This window comes from Myotis daubentonii, chromosome 10 (assembly GCF_963259705.1).
Source record: "Myotis daubentonii chromosome 10, mMyoDau2.1, whole genome shotgun sequence".
NCBI lineage: Eukaryota > Metazoa > Chordata > Mammalia > Chiroptera > Vespertilionidae > Myotis > Myotis daubentonii.
In genome coordinates this window covers 61,838,556-61,857,232 of record NC_081849.1, presented here as the reverse complement: position 1 = coordinate 61,857,232, position 18,677 = coordinate 61,838,556, and the positions used below count along the sequence as shown (strand labels likewise).

General features: G+C 36.3%; 1 protein-coding gene across 5 annotated transcripts in view; it reads left to right on the top strand.

Annotated features, from left to right (window-relative positions):
* HYCC1 (hyccin PI4KA lipid kinase complex subunit 1) overlaps positions 1–18,677 on the top strand; it is a 65,669-nt gene that overhangs the window by 36,368 nt on the left and 10,624 nt on the right. For 4 of the 5 annotated variants that reach the window (XM_059712546.1, XM_059712544.1, XM_059712547.1 and 1 more), the window contains 5 exons: positions 474–589; positions 971–1,066; positions 7,658–7,774; positions 11,735–11,822; positions 12,337–12,496. In XM_059712546.1, coding sequence (XP_059568529.1) covers positions 474–589; positions 971–1,066; positions 7,658–7,774; positions 11,735–11,822; positions 12,337–12,496 — 577 coding nt within the window. The remainder of the gene's footprint in view (positions 1–473; positions 590–970; positions 1,067–7,657; positions 7,775–11,734; positions 11,823–12,336; positions 12,497–18,677) is intronic. The other variant, XM_059712545.1, reaches the window with a different exon arrangement.

Sequence of the window (18,677 nt, the reverse complement as noted above, 5' to 3'; positions counted from 1 at the left end):
GGATAAGACTAGTCTATTTTTTGGTAGCAATTATGTATTCTCATGGCAGAATTTTTGAATAACTATTATTTCTATTTGTAGTTTGGTTGTTAGTTATTCTTTTTTTTAAAAAAAAAAAAAATATTTTATTGATTTTTTACAGAGAGGAAGGGAGAGGGATAGAGAGTTAGAAACATCGATCAGCTGCCTCCTGCACACTCCCCGCTGGGGATGTGCCCGCAACCAAGGCACATGCCCTTGACCGGAATCAAACCTGGGACCCTTGAGTCCTCAGGCTGATGCTCTATCCACTGAGCCAAATTGGTTAGGGCAGTTGTTAGTTATTCTTTAAGCAGAAAATTTAGTAGACAGTGTGAATATTTTTAAGATTTTTGATTTCATGGCAATTATTCTTAGTGGTATATGTATTCTAAGTATCACATTTTTAACAGAAGGGTTTTTATTTCTTCTTTATTCAAATGTCCTTTTTTTAGCCTTCCAGCATTGGGTCCATGGCTCTGACTGAGAGTGCACTATCCCAGCATGGTTTGTCAAAAGTTGTATACAGTGGACCTCACCCCCAAAGGGAGATGCTGACAGCACAGAATAGGTATGCTGTAGAGACATAACCTACACTACTACTGCACTGATTAAAAACATTATTTCAGTAGGCTTATAAATAATGTTTAATGAGTTGTGTATAACAATTTTTTAAAAATAGAGTCATTGTACAAGAGAAAAAACATAGTCCCGATTTGCCACTTATACTTTGCTTTAGATGTCATTGGAAACATCGAATTTTAAGATAATTTTCATGTGACTGTTACTTGGGAAGTCTTCTTTTTTCTTTTTGGAATTCTGTATTATTATTGTTGTGATTATTTTGTATAGGTTTATTCTGTAACATACCTCTCCCCAATGCCTGCTTAATTTAATTATGGTTGACTTAAAATTTTAAAGATTTGTAAATATTCTTTTGGTTTATCTTTAGGTTTGAAGTGTTGACATTCCTTTTGTTGTGTTACAATGCTGCCTTAACCTATATGCCCAGTGTTTCTCTTCAATCATTGTGTCAGATTTGTTCAAGGTAAATTAAAATTTAAATGTTTTTAATATTGAAATATATGAATCTAGGGTTGCTAGTTTGTTATATATCTAAGTTATTTTTGTTTTATTATTTGTTTAAAACTTTTTTTATTGATTTGAGAGAGAAGGTAGGGGAGAGAGAGAAAGAGAAACATCAATGTGAGAAAGAAACATTGATCAGTTGCCTCTCAACCAGGGATCAAAGCTGCAACCTCGGTATGTGCCATGAAGGAATTGAACATTAATCAGTTGCCTCCCACATGCGCCCCAACCAGGGATCAAACTGGCAACCTTGGTATGTGCCCTGACAGGGAATTGAACCCACCACATTTTGGTGTACAGATGACGCTCCAACCAACTGAGCCACACCAGTTAGGGGTATTTAAAATGTTAAATAAGATACCCTAGCTGGTTTGGCTCAGTAGATAGAGCGTCAGCCTGCGGACCAAAGGGGCTCAGGTTTGATTCCGGCCAAGGGAACATATCTCAGTTGCAGGCTTCTCCTTGGCCTGGGCCCTGGTTGGGGTATGTGTAGGAGGCAACCAATCGATGTGCCTCTCTCACATCAAAGTTTCTATTTGTCTTTCCCTCTCTCTTCCACTCTCTCTGAAAATCAATGGAAAAATATCCTTGGGTGAGGATTAAAAATGGGAAAAATAAGTTAATATGAAGTTCAGCCTAGCCAACACATGGAAAGTTATTATAGTCACAAAAAATACAACAAAGAAGCTAATGTTGAATAGCAATTCAATGCAATATTTCACCAGAAAAAAAATATATTATATAATTAAAAGGATGGAGCTATTATAATCTTTCAGTATTTGGCATGTGGTTGTTTCTGTTTTGTTTGTTTTAAGAAAATTATTTTTTTATTTCTGTTGTGCTCTAATTTGGTACCAAGAAATAAGTAAGAGATACAGTTTTTAAGCATTCCTTGTTTAAAAAAAATTGAGCCACTAGGTTGTTTAAATAAATTATGGTAGTCCTTGGTATACTATGCAAACATTTTAAAATTGTGATTTTAAAAGGTATTTACTGATATATTGTATATGCTATGATTCTAGCATTGATTTAAAATATAATAGTTATTTCTGATTGGTAGAATTATGGTTTATTTTAATGTTTTCCTATATGATTTTCTGTCCTTTTCTAAATTTGCTGTGCTGTGATGAACATGTTACCTTTAAAAAACAAATAAACAACAAACCAAAACAAAAAGATATACAAAATGCCTTTGGTAATTCAAGTAAATAGAGATAATAGAGAATTAAGAAACTTGTAGAATAATTTAAATTTGGGGGACTTATTTAGAAAATGTAACTTTGAAAATTAATAAAAGGGAGGGTGCATAGAGCAATACTTAGAAATCAAATCAAAACGAACCAAACAGAAAATCAGAAATTGATACTGAATAAGATATAAAACTGTACAGGACCAGAGGGAGAAGGTTGGTAATAAAGCAAGAGGCTTGTAAGAGAAGATAAGAGAATTGGAGAGTCAGATGATTCCTAAATTAGCATAATTATATTTCCTAGACGTTGAAAAATGATACCAATGTGCCATCTTTCTTACTTACTGAGTTTTTCTAATATGTTTCTTGTTTTAAATCCTTTAAAGTCACAGGTGCCCAGACTTCTGAATTTTACAAGATCTGTAAAATTTTTAACAAAGATGGAGTGGGTAGAATATCTACATAGTGTTGCCAACTTTTTATCTTTCCAAGTGATATTATAAATATCTACCGTCAACATTATTTTACAAAACTGAGACTATTTTAATATCAAAAAGCAGGGAGAGTGGAAGGGAAGGACAATAATTTATAAATTAAAAACGGGATGTTTAGCTTTCTTTGTTTCTCATTTCACTATGGTCTAGTAAAACTTTGTTATGGACTAAAATGAGAATAAGGACCAACACTTCAGAAAAACTAGTTTAAGGAATGACTTGATGCAGCAACTTTCACCTTTAGACCTTAAAACAGACTACAAAGCCCAGCTTCTACTCTGGAGCAGTGTCTTAGATAGTAGGGCTCAGGAATGCAGCTACAGATATAGATAAAGACATCTATACCATATATCCGAAACTTAGCATCTTCTAAAACAGTATGTCTTTTTTGTCCAAGTTCATTTAATGACACTACCATCCAGACTGCTATCCACACTAGTGTAGAAATAATCATATACTCCTATTCAATTTTACTTCTCAGATGTGACGCCACACTTACTCCTTTAGTTTGGCTCACTTTATCTCACTTGTGGGATATTTTGACACTCTCTTCTCCTGTTTCAGTGAACTCTTCCAATACAACCTATGTGATATAATTGAAAGACCAAGCTGATCATGTCACTTCCTTGCTTAAAACAAGACCTTTAGTTGCTTCTCATTGCCTACATGATAAAGCCTAGCAGGGTATAAGATACTCTGTGATCTGACCCCTATTTAGCTTTTCTGTTATTTTCTAGCGTCCTAGCATTCTATCCTACTAAAATTTCCCCAGTTTACTTGATGTCATGCTATTTCATCCTTTTTTCTTCAAGACTCTAGGTTGGTTAAATAAATTATGGTAGTCTTTGGGTGAGGATTAAAAAAGAAAAAAAAAAGTTAAATAAGTTAATATGAGCCACTAGATTGGTTAAATAAATTATGGTAGACCAAAGGAATAGCTTTCTGGGAAACCTCTGACTTTCTACTTCTTCCACTAGAGTTTTCCACTCTCTCCTTTTTTTTTTTTTTAAATATATTTTTATTGATTTTTTTTACAGAGAGGAAGGGAGAGAGATAGAGAGTTAGAAACATCGATGAGAGAGAAACATCGATCAGCTGCCTCCTGCACATCTCCTACTGGGGATATGCCCGCAACCCAGGTACATGCCCTTGACCGGAATCGAACCTGGGACCTTTCAGTCCGCAGGCCGACGCTCTATCCACTGAGCCAAACCGGTTTCGGCCACTCTCTCCTTTTATTTCTGTAACTTACTCATTGAAATATTTGTTTACTACACAGTCTCCATGGTTAAATTGTGACTCCCTGTGGGTGCTACAGATTTCATCTATATCCCTAGTGTATGACACAATACAAACCTTGATAAGTATTTACTGAATGAATAAATAAATTGAAAAAATTCTATCTTTCATATATTGCTTCTCTGTTATTTACTTCCACATGTACCATAAAAGTGTAAGGTATAAAAAGTAAGATGGTTCTAAGTTTGTTTTTTTAGATAATAAGAGTTAGAGGAGTCTATTTTAGTTTGGATGTAAGTTTTTGTAACAGCAAACAACATTTAAGTTGGTTTTATTTCATGTCCAGCTAAATTTTTTCAGTTTCTGTCTTAGTCATCTCAGGCTGCTGAAACAAAATACTAACAACATTTAAGTTGGTTTTATTTCATGTCCAGCTAAATTTTTTCAGTTTCTGTCTTAGTCATCTCAGGCCGCTGAAACAAAATATTATAGACTGAGTGGCATTTATAGACATTTATTTCTCACAGTTGTGGAGTCTGGCAGATTAAAGGTCAAGGTGCCAGTAGATTTGGTTCCTGGCGAAGGCCATCTTGCTGGCTTGCAGGCTACTGCCTTCTCACTGTGCCTTCACATGGAAGAGACCTCTGGTCTTTCTTCCTCTTCTGCTAAGGGCACTAATCCTATGGTGGGTGCCTCACTTCCATAACTTTATCTAAACCTAGTTACTCCCAAGGGCCCTATCTCCAAATATTACCATATTGGGGGATTAGGGCTTCAACATGAATTTGAGGGGAACACAAACATTCAGTCCATAAGTATCGCTGCTCCCTTTTACCCATGGTTCTAAAGAATTTTAAGTTCCTCTCAATATCAAATGAATGTATACTTACTCTTTAAAGTTGCTTTGAATTAATGATACCCTCGTGAGTATATTTTTGAAATGGTCTGTGGTATACTTGAGCATATTTAAGTAAAAGTTTAGATTCCTGGAGTGGAGGAAATATTAAGTTCCAGGTAGTAATTGCATTGGGGAAGGGAGTAAGTCATTACAATTTATTGATTGGTACTATATTAAGTAATGGTTGTATTATATCAACCACAGCACATTATGAGAAAACAGTTCTTTTCTGTTTTATTGAAAATAAAGCCCTCGCTGGTTTGGCTTAGTGGATAGAGCATCAGCCTGCGGACTGAAGGGTCCTGAGTTCAATTCCAGTCAAGGGCACATGCCTAGGTTGCAAGCTTGATCTCTAGTAGGGGGCTTGCAGGAGGCAGCTGATCAATGATTCTCTCTCATCATTGATGTCTCTCTTTCTCTCCCTCCCCCTTCCTCTCAAAAATCAATAAAAAAAAGAAAATGAAAACTTAATTTTTTAAAAAAAATCAGTGCATGCTGATTATAGAAAATTTAGAAAATACATTCTATATAATAAAAGGCTAATATGTAAATAGACTGAACTGTAAAATGACCGGTTGCTAATGATGTGCACTGACCACCATGGGGCAGACGCTCAATGCAGGAGCTGCCCCTGGTAGTCAGTGCGCTTCCACAGGGGGAGCATGCTCAGCCAGAAGCTGGGCTCATGGTTGGCGGGCACAGTGGCAGTGGCGGGAGCCTCTCCTGTCTCAGCGGCAGCACTAAGGATGTCCAATTGCCAGTTTAGGCCCGCCCAGTTGGACATCCCTTGAGGGCTCCAGGACTGAGAGGGATGTCTGACTGCCAGCTTAGGCCCAATCTCCTGGGGAGCGGGCCTAAGCCGGCAGATGGACATCCCCTGAGGGATCCCAGACTGAGAGGGCACAGGCCAGGCTGAGGGACAACCCCCCCCCCCAAGTGCATTAATTTTTGTGCACCAGGCCTCTACAATAAATCAAAAAGAAAGTACATTACCCTGGTTGGGTGGCTCAGTTGGTTGGAGTATCATACTATATACCAAAAAGGTTTTGGGTTTGATCCCTGGTTGCGGTGCAGTGGAGGCATCTGCTCTTTTTCTCTCACATTGATGTTTCTCTCTCTCTCTCTCTCTCTCAAAAAAAAAAATCAATTTAAAAAAACTAACGCATCCTTGGGTGAGGATTTAAAAAAAAAAAAAAAAAGGAAAGAAAGTACATCTATAATACCACAGCCCAGAGATAACTCTAAGACTTAGTATATGATCTTTTTATACAGATTAGGATACATGCATGGTTTTGTACAATTTTTTCCTGTTATTTAAGTAGACTTTCAAAACATCAGGGCAACCTGCTTGGGTCCCCTCCCTGTAGCAGGGAGCTTTTCTGTAATAAAACTGCTTTCACTAAAAAAATACACGCATGCCAAAAAAAACCACACGTCATGTTTAATTGTTTCATAGTATTGTCTGAATGATTTATTATTGGTCCGCTGTATTGGACTTTAGGTGGCTTTCTATTCATTACAATAAGTACTCCTTAACTTTAGTACACCTTAAATATTCTTCACTATAATAAATACTTCCGGGGGGGAGGGGCAGCAGTTAATGGGGGGATGAGGACACATATATAATACCTTAACCAATAAAGAAATTAAAGATAAAAAAAAAAGTAAAGAACCAAAATAAATAAATAAATACCTACTTTTATTCCTTTAACAATTTTTGGTAAAAATATATTGATCTTTCTCTAGGAATCTACCTTTGTTGTCATATTTAGGCATTCAAAGAATATGTAACTATTTGCTTATTTTATTTCTCTTATGGTTTGTAACAATCTATCTTTAGTTTATTAAGGTATGTACTGTATGTTGTTTGAATGTCATTTTAGAGTATTTTTTTTAAGCCTGCAGTTTGTGTCAAGAATTTTGTCAGTGCCCAGATGGCGTGGCTCAGTGGTTGAGTGTCACCTATGAACCAGGAGGCCATGGTTTGATTCCTGGTCAGGGCACATGCCCGAGTTGTGGGCTGGATCCCCAGTCGGGGGCGTGTAGCAGGCAATCAATGATTCTCTCTCGTCATTGATGTTTCTGTCTCTCTCTCCTTCTCCCGTCCTCCCTGATATCAATAAAAATATATTAAAATAAAAGAATTTTTTTATGATAAACTAGGAGCCCAGCGCGCGATTTGAAATTACACGGTGCTGCCCACTCCCTCTCCGGCCCTTGAAGCAGCCACAGCCATTGCTGATCAGGCCCTCCCCCAGCGCAGGTGCGGAGGCCCCTGCCACCCCGCCCCTGACGCGCAACCTCCTCCTGTCCAGTCGACCTTTTACGGTGTCCTGGTTAATTAGCATATTTCTCTCATATATATATATATATATATATATACATATATATATATATATATATATATATATATATATATATATATATATAGTGCTGAGTCCATGTACTAGGTTTTACAGTGACTAAAAATTATTAATAATTGATCAAAATTAGTAAATCAACTCTGAGAATATGGTTCACTTACTACATATTAACACCCCTCTAGCTTTATGCATTTTCCCCCCAATCTAATTGGCTTAGGAAAATGTTATAGACCAATATTCTGTTTGGAAAGATTCTTTTGTTTAGAGAAGTGAGCATACCCAGTATACTGTTGGCTTGTAAATGTTAAAAAATAAATTACCTAAAATTTTACCAATTTTACAAATATTTTTATTTTGGTCTTTCTAGAATCTGTGTTTGTGGATATCCCAGACAACATGTAAGAAAATACAAAGGTGTAAGTAGCAGGATACCAGTTTCTTCAGAATTCATGGTGCAGATGTTAACAGGGATTTATTTTGCTTTGTAAGTTTATTTCATATACAAAGTAAACATTTTATCTTTTTGGAAAATTATAGGTTGTTGTTTTATTGTTATTATATACTTATCTCAATAGATAAATAATTGGCATATATTTGTGAAAGAATATCAATCAAGATCTTGATAATAGTTGTATTTCAAATGTCTTTTAATGTTCTGAAGAATTTGCATCCAACTAAAACACTTCATTTTTTTAAATTTAAGAACAGAATGAAAATTAGCAACACCTAAATATATGCACAGTTCCTTTTTTCATTACTCTTTTTGCTGTAATTTTCAAATAGCTTTTTCCCCCCAATGAATATCTTTTTCCATTCTAGAAATTTTAACTCTTAAAAAACATTTTAAAGCCTCTTTGATCACAAATAATATATCATTAGTTTCTAATATTGATGCTCAGCCTTAATGCCTTATATATTAGTATTTTTCTTTGAACCTTATCTTTTACTTGGTAATTCTCTTATTACACATATCTTACTATATTTTTTATTATATTCAGTTGGTACTTTAACTTTCCCTAGTAGAAGTAGATTATAAACCTCATGAATGAGGCAGAATTTATGATCTTTGGGCCAAATCTGGACTGCTGCCTGCTTCAAAAAAATTTGTGTGTGTGTGTGTTATCTATGGCTGCTTTTGTGCTATAGTGACAGAATTGAGTAGAGACTGTATGGGCCACAAGCCAAAAATATTCATTATCTAGTCCTTTAAGAAAAAGTTAACCCCTGGGTTAGACCTTTAATATTGTCCCATTATACTCACACACACTTGTTTCCTGATATATTGCTAATATTTGCAACATACATCACGTACACTTCTACATGACTACCAAAATACAAAGAAGTAACTACATAGGATATTGCAAGCCACAGTAGTTGTAGATTCTCATTAAAAACCATGGGAGCCCTAGCCACGGTTTGACTCAGTGGATAAGAGCTTTGGACTGGGGACCGAAGGGTCCCAGGTTTGATTACGGTCAAGGGCATGTACCTTGGTTGCAGGCTCCTCCCCGGTCCAGGCCCTGGTCAGGGTGCATGCAGGAGGCAACCAATCGATGTGTTTCTCTCACATTGATGTTTCTCTCTGTCTTCCCCTCTGTCTTCCACTCTCTCTGAAAATCAATGGAAAAAATATCCTCGGGTGAGGATTAAAAATATTTTTAAAAACCGTGGGAGTTAACAGAATAATTTAACCATAAAGTGTTCTGAACATTAGTCTAAGGTATATAATTTACTATGTTCTGATTTGCTTTGAAAGTGTAAAATGCTTTGAGGTTGCCTGGCTTATTTTTATATCTGTTTCACAAATGGAAATATCTTTTTTTTAAAATATATTTTTTATTGCTTAAGATATTACATATGAAAAAAAAAAGATATTACATATGTGTCCTTATCCCTACGTTACCCCCTACCACCCCCCCCCACTCATGCCCTCACCCCCCACCCCCCCCCCCACCCCCGTTGTCTGTGTCCATTGGTTAGGCCTATATGCTTGCATATAAGTCCTTTGGTTGATCTTTCCCCCTTACCCCCACCCTCCCCTACCTTCCCTCCAAGGCCCAACAGTCCAATCAATGCCTCTCCGTCTCTGGATCAGTCCTTGTTCATCAGTTTATGTTGTTCATTATATTCCACAAATGAGTGAGATCATGTGGTATTTATCTGCTCTCCAGTTCCATCCATGCTGTGGCAAATGGTAAGAGTTCCTTTTTCTTCTTCCTCTTCTTAAAGAATACCTTTCAGCATTTCATATACTGCTGGTTTGTGGTAATGAACTCCTTTAGCTTTTTCTTATCTGTGAAGCTCTTTATCTGACCTTCTATTCTGAATGATAGCTTTGCTGGATAAAGTAATCTTGGTTGTAGGTTCTTGCTATTCATCACTTTGAATATTTCTTGCCACTCTCTTCTGGCCTGCATGGTTTCTGTTGAGAAATCAGCTGACAGTCGTATGGGTACTCCCTTGTAGGTAACAGAGTTTCTTTCTCTTGCTGCTTTTAAGATTCTCTCTTTGTCTTTTGCTCTTGGCATTTTAATTATGATGTGTCTTGGTGTGGTCCTCTTTGGGTTCCTTTTGTTTGGGGTTCTCTGCGCTTCCTGGACTTGTAAGTCTATTTCTTTCACCAGGTAGGGGAAGTTTTCTGTCATTATTTCTTCAAATAGGTTTTCAATATCTTGCCCTCTCTCTTCTTCTGGTATCCCTATAATTCTGATGTTGGTACGCTTGAAGTTGCCCCAGAGGCTCCTTACACTATCTTCATATTTTTGGAATCTTTTTTCTTTTTTCTTTTTCGGTTGGGTATTTTTTGTTTCTTTGTATTTCAAATCTTTGACTTGATTCTTGGGATCCTCTTGTCTGCTGTTGGATCTCTGTATATTATTCTTTATTTCAGTCAGTGTATGCTTAATTTCTAGTTGGTCCTTTTTCATATCCTCGAGGGTCTCACTAGATTTCTTGAGGGTCTCACTAAATTTATCGGTGGTTTCCATGAAATTCTTGAAAAACCTTATAAACATGGCCTTGAACTCTATATCCAGTTGTTTGCTTTCCTCCATGTCTGTCCTTTGTGACCTGTTTCTTTGTCACCGCATTTTTTTATGCTTCCCTGTGTTGGTAGAGTGGTTTTGTGTGCTAGGTGTCCTGTAGGGCCCAGTGGCTCAGCCTCCCCCGTTACCTGAGGTGGACACTCTTGGTGCACCCCCTTGTGGGTTTTGTGCACAGTCTTGTTGTAGTTATGCCTTGATTGTTGTAGGATCACTGGGAGGAGTTGACCTCCAGGCCAATTGGCAGTGAGAATCGGCTGTGTCTGCAGTGGGAGAACTTCTGTGCTGAAGACACCCTTCTGGGGCAAGACTTGCTTCAGTGGGGCTTTGGTGCTCACTGAGTCTGCCCCCTCGTGTGTCCCTTATGGATCTGAGGCATTGTAATCCGGATGGTTCCCCTCTGACCACTGGGTACACTGGCTCTTGGAGGTTACCCAGCAGGAGCTATGAAGAGAACTGCAGATTCCCCTTCCTTTTTTGGAGTTTGGAGGTGCCCTGACGAGGCCCAGCTGTGAAGCAATGCAAGCTGCTGTGGGGCCTTGGGCCTTCTCTTGGAAGTTCTGGGTCTGTGGCCCAGCTGCAGTTTGTTAGTTAATTTTCAGGTTGCAAAGGGCCAGGGCATTCATATGCAAAAGCCTCTGCCGCAGCCTGGGTGGGGCGGGGTCTCAGGGAATCAAAGGGCGGAGCAAGGAACTATGGCGGATTCTCAGCCCTGCCCTAAGGGGCCGCCCGAGTCTCAGTGTCCCGATAATTGCTGCAAGCACCTCTGAGGGAAAGCCGCCCCCGAGTTCCGAGTTCTGCCCTCTGCCAGACAGTCCAGTCTCTCCCCGAACGAGTCCTGGGTCCCCAGAGACTTCCTGGAACCGGAGTTCAGAGCAGTTGGGAGCTTGTGACTCCCTCCCGATTCAAAAAGACAGCGCGTCCTCAGGTACCAGCCCCTTTCCGCGCATGCGCTCGAGCCTCCGTACCTTTGCACTTTACTTCCACAGCTCCTGACCCTCAATGTGCTTTTCTCTTTCCTTCTAGTTGTAGAATTTCCACTCCGCCAGCCCTCCTGTAAGTTCTGGACAATGTCTGTTCTGTCCCTTTATTGTGTTTCGAAGTTGTTGTAGGAGGCAGCAATCTCGGAGTTTCCCTATGCCGCCATCTTAGTTTCTCCCAATGGAAATATCTTTAGAGAAGAAAAGTACATCTATAAAATATTCTTTTCTATTAATTGGTTTTCAGATACAATTGAAAGGAATTCAAAGATTTAAAAATATGTATTTAAGGAGAGTATAATGCTAAGCAATGTACTAATCTGACCAGTTATTTTCCTCAGTAAAGATAGTTTCTCATTATATTTTGTTCAAGTATATAGAATTAATTTAAAATAATTATATTTTATTTATTTAATTTTATAGTTATAATGGAGAATGGGATCTAGCTGAAAAAGCATTGGATGATATTATTTACAGAGCCCAGTTAGAATTATATCCAGAGCCATTGCTGGTAAGTGCCTCATTTATTTATGCAATTTTTTAAATTTAAAAATTCTCAAATTAGAACTATAAATTGAAGAGTAGCCATTCATATGTCATTAATACTCAGTGATTCATGCTTCTGTTATACTAGGAAAATTTTTTATTTGAAAAGGTACACATATAATAAAATTTGACCATTTCATTTGGCTAACTTCTTGGATACCTGATAAATAGTCTTTTTTAATTTATAAGAATATTCTCTTTAACATGCTAGAACTACACTTATTAGTTAGCATTAGGTATTTGGAAATATAATTTAATCTTTTGAAATTTCATCACTTACATATCATATTTAACTATAAGTTTTCTTCTGAGCTCTTACTCTTTATTCCAGAGGATTTATATATTTTCTTATAGGAAATACCTTGGCGAAAGTATTCTTTTTAAAAACGTGTTAAAATTTAACATCTTGTTTTATCTAAGGTGTAATAATACATTTTTATTTTTTAATACCAATCTTAAACTATATGTTTCCTTCTTAGGTTGCTAATGCAATAAAAGCTTCGTTGCCTCATGGTGCCATGAAATCTAGTAAGGAGGGTACAAGGTGTATTCAAGTTGAAATCACACCAACTTCCTCTAGAATATCAAGAAATGCAGTAACCAGCATGTCAATAAGAGGTCATCGGTGGAAAAGACATGGTAAGAAATAAAAAACTCTACACATTAGAGGATTGTTGAGTCTATCACATTTTTCTCTGTACTGTAACTCCTGGCTTTAGTAAACAGTATCATAGTGGCATGGAAGAAAGAGTTATTGGGTCACTTTTAATTTCTAATTTATTGTCCATGAGTGACAGGCAATAAGGAAAATAGAGCCCCTTTTGTTACATTCATGAATGAAAATTTATTTAAATATTGTTATTGGTTTTAAAATTATATTTCCATAGAGAGAAAAGTAGAAAAATACATTTAAAAATTATTCATACATTTTGAGTTTCTATTCACAATTACTTGCAAATATTTCTTAATGTTTCTGATTTCTCAACTTTCTAGCAGTTACACTTGCATATTGAAGTAGAACGACTAACATTTTCTTCTGGATTTCCTGTAAAGGATGCCATAGTATTGATGCAACTCTAGACATTTCTGTTTTCTGGAAGTTAATTTTCTTCAAAGATTGTCTGTTTAATATTCCTCCTTGACCGTTTCGTTTTATTATTTGAAAATTCTATTGGAAGTTCATTTTATTCACCATGGCCTTCTCAATGCTTTCTATTTCTCTTCTCTTATAATTAATTATTTCTTATTTAATTTCTTATCCTTTTTATAACTTCCCTTCTACCTAGAAGTTATTGTAGTGGCAAATATCTGTGTAAATATCAGTGTCACCTTTCTCAGAAGGTAATAATAGAGTGGGAAGCAAAAAGCACTTCTTTGCCCTAAGCAAAACATTGATTAGGAGTAAAGCAAAATCAGTTCTCTATTTTCTTCTTCCTATAAATTGATGAAAATGTTAGCTCCTTTTGGTATATTTAGTTATATTTGTCTCTAGGGTCTCTCTAGAGAAATGCAAATGTGAGAAGAATGAGATTATTTATGGTGAAATAGAAAGTTGATGATAAGAAAAGTTGTCATTGTTCTTTCTCAGGGAAACTAGGAGATAGTATGTCAAATAAAGAATAATGATGAAAATTTCCAGCTTAATCAATGATCACTATGAATCTTTTTCTCTTTAAAAGTAGAGTGACAGTTCTTGAAGTCCTTTAGGAAAGCATTAAAATGATGGTAATGTTTGCCATTAGCAAGGCAAATCGTTACTATTTAAAACAAGCAGATACTTCAGTTTCTTCAGTGAAAATTATGTTATTGAATGGAACTAGATTATAGGTATAAAGTCATTTAATTAGATATGGTAGTACCTTAGAGATCAGTGTTCTGTTTGGGCATAAATAGGTGAATACAGGCACAGAGGCAATGAACCAGGTCATATGGGTCATTGTGGACATAATGGCTCCCAAAATACCACTTTAGGAAATGTAAGAATGAATTTTAATTCCTTTGTTTACTTTCCTTTCTTGCTATTTAAGTGGGCATATTGGGAATTAGGAAGAAAAATATGGGTCCTTCAGTTAAAAATGTAAAATAGTTAAGCTCAATTGTATTTGTGTGTGTGTGTGTGTGTATGAGAGAAAGAGAAGGTGCATGAATGTGTCCATGCATGCATTTAACAGAAAAAGATGTGCACCGTGCAATAAAATAGAAGGCATTTTTCCAGAAATAATTTTAAAAGAATAAATTACCAAAACAAGAGAAAAGAGTGTTTGAGGTATATTGTATCTATTAGGTACTTACATATTTTCCAGATTACATTTTGGCCTCCACTTGGGTAGTTGGCACTTAGGGCTACAGCTTCATTAAAATAACCTTCCTTATCATCTATTCCCTTATACTTATTCAACCTTCACAACTCTAACACTCCTGTTTATGGTAACAAAAAAGTCACAGATGAGGATTTAGTAAGAGAATGAACTATAAAAAGAAGTCAGGTGAATGGAGCAGATACAGAATATAGCTCTGTCTTGTTTTCCACTTCTGTAGTGTGAGTTCCCGTTTTCCAGTGGACTCTAAAGTATTCCTAGTCTAAGGTCCTTATTTATCTCTACAGGTAGGTTGCATTCTCTTGTTTTTTAGTGTAGCCTTGGCTTTCCTTTTTACAGCAATATTTTTCATTGTTACCTTGTTTTGCTGAATTAAAAACTTTTCTGTTTTCCATTTTTGTAGTCCTGATTCCTGCTTGAACACCTTATTATTCTGGGCTCTTTACCTGACACTGGCTTCTTATGGGGAAGATAAAATATCTTTGCTCTAGTTCTTACATATATAAATAATTCTCAAGTTATAAATGGATACTTAAATTTATGTATGTATAAATTATATTTATTATATTACATTCATATATAAATTACATATATGAATTACAATCACATTTGATTTATTTATACATTATTTTTTGCAGAAACAATGCTTTTCATCCCTTAATGTTTCTGAAGCAGAGTACTACAGACTGTAGGTTTAGTTTATGACTGTGTGAAAACACATTTAGAGTTTATTTGATGGAACTCTAATGCATTTCCTATTTCACTTATATCCATACTACTCCCTTACCACACCAAACCTCCCAGGAAGAGGGATATCTTCCCAGACTCTGAACTGTATCACACAGTAGGGACATGGAATATCCAACTGTAAACCTACGAGATTAGGATTGGGGAAGAAGAAGGGAGGAGAAGTATAAACTTTAAGGAAGAGTCTTTTTCTTTTTCTCCTTGCCTCTTTCTTTGTTACTGCTGGGAAAGAAGAAAGCAGTTGACTCCTTTAATCCCCTTTCCTTGAGTTTCTTACCCCTTTTTAATCTTTTTTTCTTTTATTTATTTTTTTAATTGAGATATAATTGATATGTAAAATTATATTAGTTCCAGGTTCACAACACGATTCAATATTTGTATATATGCAAAATGGTCACCACAACATACCGAGTGAACATCCATTGCCGCACATAGTTACAAATGTTTTTTTCTTGTGATGAGAATTTTCAGATCTACTCTTGTAGCAACTTTCAAATATAAAATACAGTTTTATTAATATAGATGCCATGTTGTACATGTGCATTACATCCCTAGGACTTTCTTTATATATAGACTAGAGACCCAGTGCACGAAAATTCGTGAACTCAGCCTGGCCTGCACCCTCTCACAGTCTGGGACCCCTTGGAGGATGTCCACCTGCCTGCTTAGTCCTGCTCCCTGGAGGACTGGGCCTAAGCTGGCAGTCAGACATCCCTCTGGCAGCCCAGGAGCCTGCTTGTGGCTGAGCGGAGCTCCCCCTGTGGGAGCACACTGACCACCAGGGGGCAGCTCCTGCATTGAGCATCTGCCCCCTGGTGGTTAGTGTGCGTCATAGCGACTGGTCATTCCGCTGTTAGGGTCAATTTGCATATTACCCTTTTATTATATAGGATGGATATATATATAACCTATTGACCAGTGGACCACTTTCACCCATACCCCCCGGTGCTCCCCAACCACCAATCTGTTCACTGTATCTATGAATTTGGTTTTTTCTTTGTTTAGATTTCACATCTAAGTAAGATCATATGGGAGTTATCTTTCTGTGTCTGACACCTTATTTCACTTGGCATAATTCCCTCAAGGTATATCTATGTTGTCATATAGGATTTCTTTCTTTTTTTTATGGCTGAATAATATACCATTGTAAATGTTTCACTTTTTCTTTTTTAAAAAATGGAAAGGATCTGGTTTATTATTTCTTTTTATTATTGATACCTACCTGTTTGCATAAATGAGATATACAAGGTGAATCTCTCCTATTTTCATGATAAGTGGGGATTAATCGAGAAAACAAGTATTAAAATAACATTCTAAAAAATCCTGATTTAATGGTAACATAAATGTGAGATAATGGAATACTGTACTTCAGGACTATAGAAACTACATTTATTTTGTAAATATGATTTTATGACTTTATGAGAAAATCATTTAGTGGAAACAAAGTTGCTAATAGTTATAAAAGCATTTTGAAAAATGTAGAAATGATCATTTTAAACCACTAAGTAGCAAACTTTAAAGAATTGGCGATTGGAATTTTACATCTGCAATTAGAAATGTATGAAGCTTATGTTTTTAACTTAAAAGTTGTCTATACTTATTAATAAAATTTAGGAAAACTAGCAGTTTTAAAAAAGGTTTAAATATTTTAGTATAATTTTGAGAAGCCCCATTATTGTCAGATGCTAAAATGCTATTTGAGGAACAAATTTTCCTTTCCCAATATAGATGATAAAACATTTAGACCAAAAATAAGCATTTCCTTATGGCCAAAGATAGCATTGCATGAATTTTAACTGGCATTCTTGATATGGAACTTTATACTCATGAAGGACAAAATAAAATATTAGGAACTATTAGATGACTAAAAGAAAAGGGACCTATTGACCAAAGAGCTAAATATCATGGTGGTACAGTTTCCTCATATGAACATTAGGTTTAAAGAGGAAAGAATTCTGGCTTAGCCAACTTTAGAAGAAAACAAAAAAACTTTTAGGCTATGTCTAGGTAAAAGTAAAATAATTGTCTATACAGATAAGTGAAATATTTTATAGATATTGGTTTTAGGCAAACACACTCGTTTGTAAATTATTGATTTATATTTTTTACTAAAGAGGTCATATGTAATTCTTGCCATGATTAATGAAGTTATTTATTGTTTCTTATTATTGAGCACTACACCATCCTCCCAACCCCCCTTTTAGGAGCATTTGTTGCACACTGCACACAGAAGATGAAATAAGCTTTTATAGATAGTTTTACAATAGATGTTGCTTACCTGTTTTTGATCTGTCTGGTTATGAGGATCTTTAATCATCACGAAGAATTCACCTGGTCCAGCAGCATCCATGTTGCAATTCTTGAAGGGATTTTTTTTTTAAAACTTGAGACTTAATAAAGATGACAAAAATTATTGAGAGTGACTGAATCTACCTCAGGAAGGAGAATTGTATCATTTACTATATATGCAACAAAAACTAAAGACTTGACTCTTGCACTGGCCTGTGTGACTCAGTTGGTTGGAACGTCGTCCCATACACCAAAAGGTTGCAGGTTTGATTCTGGTTCAGGGCATATACCCAGGTTGTGGGTTCTATCCCTGGTCGGGGCATGTGCGGGAGGCAATTGATAGATGTTTTTCTATCACATCAATGTCTCTCTCTCTCTCTCCCCCATCCCACTTCCTTCCTTTCTCTAAGATGAATAAAAAAAAAAAAAAAAAAAAAAAAGACTTGACTCTTCTTTATTAAGGAAACTGGTATAGCTCCTAACCAATGTGTCTACAAACAAATCATTTAGATGGCATTTTTCTGTGTACTGCTCCTTTCGTATTTGGAAAGTCTACCTTTGGCTTCAAGAGCCAGATTTCTTAGTCTTTGTGTACTTGCTCATAGTGTAGTCCTTTAACTGCCAGGACTTAATTCTGTGTTTCTATGGCAGATTCACTTTCCTTTAACATGCCTTGCAAATTACTGGCCCAGGCTGTGAATTGTTATGGTGTTGTTCTTTCTAAGCTAAGACACACTTCATCCTCATTATTTTGCGTTACACAAATGTGACTTCTGCTGTTTAAAAAATGCCAATAAAGTATCCAAATAGTTTATCTGTGTACCTGTAGATGTCTGCCCTTTGTAATCTGAAAGATATCTAAGCTCTGTACTATGTCACAGGTAGCCCTAGTGATATGTCTTACCTACCACTGCTTTGACCTCATTTGTAGACTACTGTCACCCTTCCTTCTAACCCTTCAACATACTAAGCCATTTCTGCCTTAGGGGCATTTTATTAGCCATTTGGGATATTTGAGCTGAAATTTAAATGATGAAAAAGTGCCAGATTGCACACTTCATATTGTTTTGTATATCATCATTCAGATATCAACTCAAATATCCCTTAAAGAGAGTTTCCCAGGTCACCCATCTAAAGTAGACTTTCTCCCCTAGCACTCTGCTTACTCTCCCATTATTCTCATTTTCTTTATTGCTATGCTACTTCCATTATCTAAAATAGTCTTGTTTACTTAATTCCCACTCTACCGTGTAAACTCTGTGAAGGCAGTGTCTTTATCTGGTTGACCATTGTGTCCCCAGAGGCTAAAACAATGTTTGGCACATAGTAGGTGCTCAATAATAGTAGTTGAATGCATGAATAAGTGAATGAATGATAAATTTGTAATATAGACTGAGCAATTTATTCCTTCTTTTCTCATTGTATTGAAAAACAGTATAACAACATGATAGTAAACTGGGTAGAAG